This window comes from Curcuma longa, chromosome 14 (assembly GCF_044706935.1).
Source record: "Curcuma longa cultivar G26 ecotype Majalengka, Jawa Barat chromosome 14, ITB_CL_G26_1.1, whole genome shotgun sequence".
Lineage (NCBI taxonomy): Eukaryota > Viridiplantae > Streptophyta > Magnoliopsida > Zingiberales > Zingiberaceae > Curcuma > Curcuma longa.
Window position 1 is genome coordinate 1040800 of NC_133874.1, and position 10462 is coordinate 1051261.

Sequence of the window (10462 nt, forward strand, 5' to 3'; positions counted from 1 at the left end):
GTAGTTGTGAACCAAATAAAAACAAACATGTATTTACTTGTGTTTGATAAAGTCTTCTGCTGTGTTTTTTGTATACTCGAATTACGAATTTTCCAAATACGTGAAAAAGTGGTAAGTGTTATTCATCCTCCTCCCTCTAGCGCTCACTTTGATCCTACAATTATGGCTATAAATCTCTAAACCATAGACTTAGACCGTCATTTATGTATATATACACAATGTTAATAAAACAATGACATCATTTCCTTGAAAATTTCTCAATAATCTGAATAAAATATATATATTATGATTGGATAAAAGGTTAATTATTACTTAAGAGTATCACTCTAGCTAAATTGATATTTATTTGGTTGAATGTTGTCTGTTTTGCCTGATTGTGGTCCAAAATCATTGGTAGAGTAGCAATTTAGCAGACTTCTGCAAGATTTAGTGAATCTATGTTGGATTATTGGACTGGTGGAATTGTGTATCAATCAAGAGCTAAAAGTAGTTGAGGGCCTTAAGGCAACACGAAAGGCAACAACAGCCAAATCATGATTTGAGATGGGAGAATAAGATATTACAGAGCATGTAAAGGCAAATTCCAACCTGAATACATATGGAGGTATGTGATAGCATGAGCCACATCAATTGCAACATCCAGACGTGATGAAAGTTCCAGGACTTTTCCTCGCTGACCTGAATTTACAAAGACAATTACCCAGGTAACAAAATTGTGCAGAACAAAAATTGGGGACAGGAAATCATGGCCATTGCAATGTAAACTGTGTAGAAGGAAACACGACTAGAAATGAGCAATAGAAACCTACAATCAAGATGTTCTCGAAGAGTTCCATTTGTAACATATTCAACAACAATGATTCTCTCATCCTGGTCCTCCAGAAACCCATGCAACCTGACCAAATTTTGATGTTCAATCTGTGCCAGCGTCTGAATCTCATTGTGAAATTCAGTTCTTAGATGGCTTTGATAACCATTCTACGGTAGTGCCATAGTTCCAAGTCAGTAAAACTAAAGATACCAAAGGAGGCATCCCAATGTATAGACTTCATTTACCTTTTTGACACGTTTAATTGCGACCACTGTGTCATGTCCAAGCTTTGCTTTGTAGACTGTTCCGGAGCCACCTTGCCCAATCTTCAAGGAAGGGGAGAAGTTTTTTGTTGCTTTCGTTATGTCTGACATTGTCAACCTCATACCACTCGGTTCACTTCTTCCGCCAGTATGTATCCCCATGCCCTGCCGCATGCAAACTTGTGAGCTCGCCTGGTTGCTTTCTTGCGTGGTAGCTGAAGGGTCTGCCAGAATTAAAGAAAGATTAATCTCGCAAAAAAATTTACGAGCAAGAAGCATCAATGCACATTTATGATCCTTTTTGGGCATTGATAACGTATGATTCTAACTTTATTGATTAAGTTCTTCAACATACAAGAGATAGAGCAACTTCAGGATATTCTCGTGTCAAATTAGTAACCTTGAGGCGGGGATTCTGTTCAAGATAAGGGTAACCATTTTGGGGAGGGCAATTTTCTCAGTTGTTCAAATCGAGGATGAGAAGATTACGATAAGGCGTCTTATTACCTTCCGAGAAGTTGTCCGACGAAGGCGGAGATCGGTCCTCAGGCGTAATGAAGCACGCGGAGATTGCCCTTGCGGCGATCGCAAGGGGGTTGCGACTTGAGGAGGAAGAGGAGGTTATCGAGGATCCAGAACTCCGGGAGGCGACGTCGCAGCTATCTCCGCAGCTCTTCCGCCGGCCGTCGATAGGGCTTTGGCTGGCCAGAGACTTGGCCGGGCTCTGCATCCTTGCTGACCGTTCGCAGCCGTTCCCACGGTCGCGCTCTAAATCGACCACGGACTTGGAGGCTCGACTTGTCTTGGTTCACCGAGAATGCCAACGCCTGGTAGGTGTCGGTGCCGCATTTTCGCCGCTGAAGTGAATGTCAATATGTATAGTTTGTGCCGACTAAAAATCCAATGAATTAATAAATAAATTCATATCAAAAATAAATAGAAGGACCTTCATCAATGTGCATAGTTGCCTTCGAAGCATAGCTAAATTGATTATAACGTAACAGACTTGCACAAGAGGTAAAAATTCAAATCCTGGTGAAGACAGGCAATATCTTCTTATGTCGTGGTCAACTGCAGTTTTTCGATTTACCTCCTCACAGATGATCGTAGGATCGAAGGATGTTGGGCATCTGGAGGTGACGGATCCACCTTTGCAGAAGCGTGCACACAGATAAATCGAAATAACATTTTTTTCTATTATAGTTAATTATAATTTTTTAATTTATTTCATCATAGATATTTATGGAATCAAGATTGATAGATGATAAATTCTACCGTTTTATAAAAGATGTGCACAAAGTTAGAAGTAGTTGGATTTAATTGTTCGTAGACTTAATTAGGTGATGACACAACAAATGCTAGGACAAATTAATGATGAATTAAATTTTAATTATTTAATAAAAAATTAATTAAAAATTTTAATTTCTAATTAATAACAAAGTTAAGTCATTCCTCCGTTAAAAAATTTTCATTTTATTTTTAATTTTTTAATATATCATTAATGATTGAAATTTAAAATCAATCTTTATTTTGTAATTGATATTTTGTTCCGGTTGAGAACTGCTTCGGGACACGTCACCGGACATCCTCGCTGCTAGCTTTGAACAGTGGATGACACTGAGGGCGATGACAGCTTCAATGTCGCCTGAGACTTCGCCGGAGCTGATGATGACTTCAGGGACGGCCTGTGAACACAAGGAACGTCAGTAGGAAGGCCAGGGGGTGCCCTGGCACAACCACTCCGACGCTCAAGTCAGGGACGAAGAAGGAAGGAGATGAACAGTAGGACTTGAGCGTAAAAGAAAATAGAGGAGTTGAGAGAGTGAGAGTTCGAGAGAGATACCTGTGGAGAGAAGTGGTCGTTTTAAAGGGAGATGAGCGTGCACACCTGTCACGTCATCATTTAAGGAATGTCCCATCATGATTAATGAGGTGGCAGGAACAATCGAGTTCCTTGTCCCATCGCTGGTAAAGCAGTATCTTGTCACCATCCGAGTATGCAACGGGGCAGGCCGCAGAGAGATAACATTAATTGATGGGGGCGTGGGCTTGTCAGAGATCATGATGAGACATACCAAGGCACTGTAGGACATTTGGTCAGGGCGGTGAATTACCAGGCACATAAGGAAGGATTCGTCTATGTCATCGCTGACGGAAGGATGCGGCCAAGCTATTGTCGAATGGTCGATTCGGCGAGCGGGGGACCGAATGGAGGGATTCGGCGAGGTCTCCGCCGAATGGAGGGATTCGGCCTCTCCGCCAAATGGAGGGGTTCGGTGATATATCTGCCGAATGGAGGGATTCGGCGATGGAGTCGGGTCTCTGCCGAATGGAGGGATTCGGTGAGGTATCTCCGCCGAATGGAGGGATTCGATGAGGTCTCCGTCGAATGGAGGGATTCGGCGATATCTCCGTCGAATGGAGGGATTCGGCGATATCTCCGTCGAATGGAGGAATTCGGCAAGGTCTCCGTCGAATGGAGGGATTCGGCGATATCTCTACCGAATGGAGGGATTCTTTGACGGTTCGTGACTTAACCAATTAAGCTCATGGACTTATAGAGGCGGGGCCCGGACGGTGGGACTGGACTTGGACTCGAGTCTGACCATTATGTTCCTATTAGACCATCCCCGGAACATAAGTCTCTCCACTAGTCTAGTCGAAGGGAGCGTGAGTCGAACTGACTAGACCGAGTCGGGCTCGAGTCTGAGTCTGGTCCGGAGGCTTTGTTTGATCAAGGCGATCGTGCCGTTACATCGTTCGGAGCAAAACGAATCGGCGGGGGACACTTGTCATTATGCGGTTGATTGTATTAATGAGGGGAAGGGCGGCGAGCAAGCGCGGAGAGGGTCGTTGTCTTTTCTGAGACAGGCAATTAAGGCGTGCGAAACGACGGGATTGCCGAATCGCTTTTCTGACGTCAGCGGATCATCTCGGGAAGTTGTGATCATCCAACAGTGGGAATCAAATCCCACCTTTTCTTCACCGCCTGATCGGACGGTTTCGGCGAGATAGGGTTTCAGTATATATACAGATGGCCAGAGACAGCATCGGGACCATTTGCCGTTTTTGTCACCGTGCGCCTTTGCTGCTGTTTGCGCGTAGCTTCCCAGTCTCCTGCCTCTTCTTCTTCGGCAAACTACCCGGTGTAAGCTTTGCTTTCCTTTCTTCCTAGGTTTTCCTTTGAGTCTGTCCTTTGTTCGGCGTTAGGCTTGTAGGAATGTCGCGGTCCGATAGAATTTGGTTTGAATCCGCAGTGTCGGTTTTTGATAAGGCGTCTAGGTCGGCGGTGAGGCTGCAGTATGGGATCCCCCGTCAGTATAGAATTAAGGTTCCGAAGAGTCACCAACGACCGCACATGCCTCCCTCCGGCTATCAAACCTTTTTCCAAGATCAACTGGAGGGAGGATTGCGGTTCCCTATCCCCAACTTTTACATTAGGGTTGCGTCTTATTTCGGTATTCCAATGAACCAACTAGCGCCCAATTCCTTCCGCCTTCTAGCCTGCGTCGGTATAGTGTTTCAGGTGTATGACATTCCCTTGAGCCCCACGGTCTTTCATTACTTCTTTTACCCGAAGAAGAAGGAAGACGGGGTTTTCTATCTCAATGCCCGACCCAGTCTCAACTTCTTAGCCGAGTACCCGTCTTCCCTCAAATTTTGGAAGACGAAGTTTTTCTTTGTTCGCCCCCCGAGTCCCTTCCGAGTTACCGAGTGGCAGGATGACTTACCGGTTCCGCCTCGATTGAGCGGATACAAGAAGGATGTCGCTTACTCTATGGCTTCGGGGGTGTTGGACGGCTTGAAGTTCCACGCGGGCTGGCTGCTGAGCGAGGAAGGCTTGTTGTTTCGGGTGGGCTTGAGTCTAGTCGTGGCAGAATTATCTCAGCCACTCGGTAATGAAGCTTTGTTTTTGTAGTCTGTTGTTTATCTAATTTCATATGTGTTTTGGTCTTTGCAGAGGATCTTTGGATGGCCGCCTCCATCAACAAATTCATCAAGTGGGACCGTGCGTCTTTCAAGAAGTTGGCGACTCCCACCCCTTCTGAAGGGAGTCCCGCGACAGCGGCTTCAACCGATAACCAAGCGATAGCGGCCGGATCCGAGACGAGGTCCCACTCGGCCACACCCTCTGGCCGAGTTGGCAAGCGGCTCCCAACGGAGGAGACCCGTGAGAAGGCCTTTAAGGCTAAGAGGCCGTGAACGAAGGAGCCAAGGGAGAAGGCGCCAAAGGCCAAGAAACCACGAACAGAGAAGCCCAGCGAAAAGGCCCCGAGAGCCACGAAGTCTCGAGCCGAAGAGCCGCGAGAGAAGGCTCCTAAGGCCAAGGCCTTAACCATCAACGAGCCTACTGATGATCCCACGTCTCGGCCACGCCCTCCAACGTTCGAAGTGGGTAAATTAAAGCAGAAAGCACGTCCCGAACTACCGGCCAAATCTAAGCCAAAGAAGAAGAAATCGAGTCCCGCCGGGGAGCCGCAGCATACTCCGGGGACGGAGTCGAGTCGCTAAGCGGAGCAGAGGACGGAGAGACAAAACACTCCACCGGGGGTGGAGCTGGCTGTGCTGTCAGCAATGCGGACAGGAGGTCCCGCAGCGACGTCGGTAGCCGAATCGCCCCTTGCCTTAACCGCTGGGCCTGTGGCGTCTGAATCCGGAACTGGAGTTGAGCCGATCCTTGACTTAACTATAACAGCCCTCGAGCCTTCAAATGTTCCTTCGACGGGCGCAGAGGACTCCGAGCCAGGCGCAACAATGGTGCCGTCGGTTCCAGGCGAGGAATCAGCGGAGCTGTCGGCTATCCCTCCAGCGGAAGTAACTGTGGTGCCGCCTGCCGAGATGGCGGAGGCGGAAGCTGAAAGGACGACGATAGCCAATCTGCCAGAGGAGCTTCAAGGAGTCGAAGCGGTTGGCGGGGCAGCCGTGGCCGAATCCCCCAGGGAGCCAGTGGCGGCGGCAGAGATGACGGAGCAGCTTCCTGTTCCGAGGCCGACTCCACAGCCCATGCAGGAGGTCCCAGCAGAAGGACATGTTGGGTCTAAAGAATGTCCACATCTCCACAATGACATGATATTGTCCACTTTGGGCCTAAGCCCTCATGGCTTTGCTCTTGGGCTCTCCCTAAAAGGCCTCATACCAATGGAGATATCTTCCATCCTTTTAAACCCATGATCTTTTCCATGTGTTTTAGATGTGGGACTATGTTTGCACCTTTGCAACCCAACAATCCCCCCCTCAAACAAAGGACCACAGGCCCCCCCTCAAACGGAAAGTCTCTGTTTGATGTCCGAATCCTCGACCCACCAGGACTTCCTGCCCCTCGGTCCACCCTGACCTACTAGGACTTTCTGCCCAGCCGCAATCAGGACTTCCTGCCCCTCGGTCCACCCTGACCTACTAGGACTTCTTGCCCAGCCGCAACCAGGACTTCATGCCCCTCGGTCCACCCTGACCTACTAGGACTTCTTGCCCAGCCGCAACTAGGACTTCATGCCCCTCGGTCTACCCGACCTATTAGGACTTCTTGCCCAGCCGCAACCAGGACTTCATGCCCCTCGGTCTACCCGACCTACTAGGACTTCCTGTCCGGTGTCTGGTCCTTCTTGATTCAAACACGGGAGCCCCCACTTCCTTTGTTTTTAAGGTTCAACCCACATGGTTAGATCCGGATCATGGCTCATCCGGCGATTAGTCCGGTGAAGAGCAGCCTCGCTCTGATACCAATTGTTGGGTCTAAAGAATGTCCACATCTCCACAATGACATGATATTGTCTACTTTGGGCCTAAGCCCTCATGACTTTGCTCTTGGGCTCTCCCCAAAAGGCCTCATACCAATGGAGATATCTTCCATCCTTTTAAACCCATGATCTTTTCCATGTGTTTTAGATGTGGGACTATGTTTGCACCTTTGCAACCCAACAGGACAGCCAGGACTGCTACTTCGTCCGCGGCGGGTCCATCTTCCAAGGCGAGGCTATTCCGACTTCCTCCTTCCCGCTTTCCGCCGGGTGCAGCGGGGATATTTCCGGGAGGAATCTTTCCACCGCAAAGCACCCACTCACCCTCCGTTGCTGTAGACGCCGCTTTTACTCCGACAGAAATTAACAGAATCATGGATCTCGTGAGATCGATTCGGGGCCATGATTAGTATGCGCCTCTATTGCTGGCAGACGTGACCAGCCACGGTATCTACGCAACTGTTCGGGTAAGTTCTGTTTCTGGCTTGCTAGGTATAGGTAATATTAGTGACTAACATCGGTGGGTGGTGCAGGCTTTAGGCGAGATCCTGGAGGTGCACAACCGCTTGCCCCAGACTTGCCTCCAGTTTCGCGCCCTAGAGGGGCAAGTGGCGGAGTTACAGGCTCACGAAGCGGCGCAGACTGGCGAGCTTCAAGCTGCGCAAAGTGAGGCGACCCGACACCGACATGAGGCCAGCATGGCCTTGGCTAGGCAGCAAACGGCTGAGGACAGGGCCGAGAACTTGGAGCACGAATTGCAGGAGGCCTTGTCCCAGCTGCAAGAGGTCCGAGAGGAGCTGCAGCAGAAGGAAGATCAGCTCTCCAAAGTAGAGGAGCGGCTCGCCAAACAAAATGACAAATTATATTATCTGGAGGAGCAGTTGGATCATCAGCAGGCCGACTTGGACTTTGTCTGTGATGAGTCCGACAGCCGGCAAGCACAAGTTAAGGCACTAGAGGCCGAGGTGGAGGGCCTAAAGAAGCACGTGGCGGAGTTGACTGAAGCAGCCAAGGTGGTGGAAGGCGTCTCGACCGGCGCGCGCAATGAGCTTGCTGCCTACAAAGTTAGCGAGGAAGACCGAGTCGAGGCGGCCAAGGAAGCCTGGCTGCAGTCTAAGGAATTCACCGATCAATTTTTAGAGAGAACTGGCAACATGCTTCAATCCGGCTTCGAGGGGGCACTAAGGCAGCTTCAGTCAGCCGGCGTGGATATCCCGGATGCCACCTTGGACCAGCTGGATCCTCAGAAAATATGGAAGGAACTGCCTGCATCGGCCCGGACGGCCTCAGCAGTGATGAAGAAGCTCCCGACTGGCAAAGGGAAGGGGAAGAAGAAATAGATGCGTCCAATTGTTGCCTCTTGCTTATAACTTTTGAACTGTTCTTTTGGATATTAATGAAAAATTTTGTGGGCTCCCTTTTGTTTTTTCTCTGTTACTTTTGTTCTTTTCTTCAATTGTTATGCCTTGATTCCGGATTGAGGGAGTAAACAGGACCAACCATGAGAAGGGAGAGTGAGTGCTGAGCTTTCGAGAGAAGACTATGAGATGCCTAAGTCCTTGTCTAGTATAGAGAAGGAGTTAGCAGTGAGACTGTGTGCCCAGATCATTCAGAATCGGCTGCGCTCGACCGAATGGCGTACGCTGGCAAGTGACGGGTGCTTTGCCCGCAGGACTTGACGTGTGGACGAATCGGCGTGTGGACGATTCGGGAGCGCGGTCGATTCGGGAGTGTGGTCGATTCGGGAGTGGAAGCGATGGCCTCTATTCCCGAATTGGGAAGATGCTTGTGACGGTGACCGCTTTTGAGTCATTGAAGTATTAGCGTTGGCGGATACTCCCATATTGGGAAGGCACGGGCGATGGCTGTCGCTTCCGTAGCAGGAAGGCGTCGCGATGATGAGGCGAGGCCGAGTATTAGTCTTCTTTGCCACAATGCTGATGGCGTAGGTCGGAGACCTGTGTTGATGGAGTAGGTCTGAGACCTAATTATGTCGGTGGAGTAGGTCCGAGACCTAAGCAGAGTCGATGGAGTAGGTCTGAGACCTAATTATGTCGGTGGAGTAGGTCCGAGACCTAAGCAGAGTCGATGGAGTAGGTCCTAATGCAGAGTCGATGGAGTAGGTCCGAGACCTATTGGAGTGAACGGCCGAGAGGTCTTCGAATGAAAGGCCTGTAGGAAGTATCACTTGTCATTGCATGTGAAAATGAATATAGACAATCAATAAAGTTGAGAGTTGAGAAATGTTAAGTGTGATAAGGCCGGAGATGCGTGACGCTCCAGGGTCTGATCAAGTCCTTGCCCTCCGAATCAGTGAGGTAATAGGCGCCGGAGCTTGTCTTCTTGATTACCCGGTAAGGGCCTTCCCATGGTGGTTCGAGCTTGCCTACGTCTTTTGCCGGTTTCGTCTTCTTCCACACCAAGTCCCCTACTTGGAAGGATCTGGGGATCACTCGGCGATTGTAGGTGGCACACATCCTTTGTCGGTAGGCCATGAGTCGAGAGGCGGCTCGGTCTCTATCCTCGGTGACGAAGTCCAGCTCCATTCTTCGGCGTTCCCTGTTGTCTTCATCATAAATTTCCGTCTGTTCGGATAGGACTCCCACCTCCATTGGGACAACAGCCTCTCCTCCGTACACCAAATGGAATGGTGTCATGCCGGTGCTTTCCCTTGACGTGGTTCGGTAGGCCCCACAGTACCCATCTACCCCTCACGTGCCTACCCCCTTCGTGGGTCCAATTTGGGTTCCAGGCCATAATCTCCCGAGTTGCATTTTGGCCTCACCATTGGCTTGTGGATAGGCCACGGAGGTGAATGCCTGCTGATGCTGAGTCTTTGACACCAAGACTGGATCTTCTTTCCTTGGAATTGCCGGCCATTGTCAGATACTAGTCGTTGGGGAATGTCATACCGACAAACGATATTCTTCCATAAGAACTTGATGACGACCTCCTCCGTGATGCGGCAGAACTTTCGTCTTCCTCCAGTCACGGCAAGAATGACAACTTAACAAGTAAGAACTTCTTTTGTTGTGGCCCTGTTGGGAAAAGAACCGTACAATGTCCATGCCCCATTGGTCAAAAGAGCACGAAGTAGTGGAGACCTTTAACACATCTCGGTTGGTCGGCGTGAGAAGTTCTGGTATTTCTGGCAATGTAGACATGTAGATACTAACTTTGCCGCATCAGCTTGAAGAGTCGGCCAGAAGTATCCGGCCAATAGAATTTTCCGGACTAACGACCTTCCTCCCGGGTGGTTGCCACAGCACCCTAGATGTGCCTCCCGCAGGACGTAGTCGGCATCTTCTGGTCCCAAGCACTTGAGCAGAGGACGGGAGAAGGTACGCCGGTATAGCTGATCTCTTATCAAGGTGAATCGGGCCACGCGCCTTCGGAGTATTTTGGCCGAACCGGGGTCAGAGGGAGTGATGCCTATCTGAAGGAAGTTCACCAGGGGACTCCTCCAGTCTTCCGGCTCCGATGCGGCTTCGGTCTGATCCGACCTATATGAGCGACGAAAGATACTTGAGTGATGGGCCCTTCATCTGTCCATTCGGCCATGGAGCTGGAACTGGGCCAAATTCCATACGCCTGCCAGATACCCCAGCCCGTTGGGAAATCATGAGCAGATTCGGAATTCGGCCTTGAGC

General features: G+C 49.7%; 2 protein-coding genes across 2 annotated transcripts; both read right to left on the bottom strand.

Annotated features, from left to right (window-relative positions):
- Positions 1 to 559: 559 nt before the first annotated feature.
- LOC141845365 (calmodulin-binding receptor-like cytoplasmic kinase 2) lies at positions 560 to 1905 on the bottom strand. Its single transcript, XM_074733429.1, has 4 exons — positions 1582 to 1905; positions 1057 to 1298; positions 810 to 978; positions 560 to 678 (listed from the first exon to the last, which is right to left on the bottom strand). The coding sequence occupies exons 1-4, from the start codon at positions 1802 to 1804 to the stop codon at positions 560 to 562; spliced, it is 753 nt and encodes a 250-aa protein (XP_074589530.1). The 5' UTR covers positions 1805 to 1905.
- A 7153-nt stretch (positions 1906 to 9058) lies between these two features.
- On the bottom strand, positions 9059 to 9469 carry LOC141845366 (uncharacterized). The gene has a single exon (XM_074733430.1). The coding sequence runs from the start codon at positions 9467 to 9469 to the stop codon at positions 9059 to 9061; it is 411 nt and encodes a 136-aa protein (XP_074589531.1).
- Between the last annotated feature and the right edge of the window lie 993 nt (positions 9470 to 10462).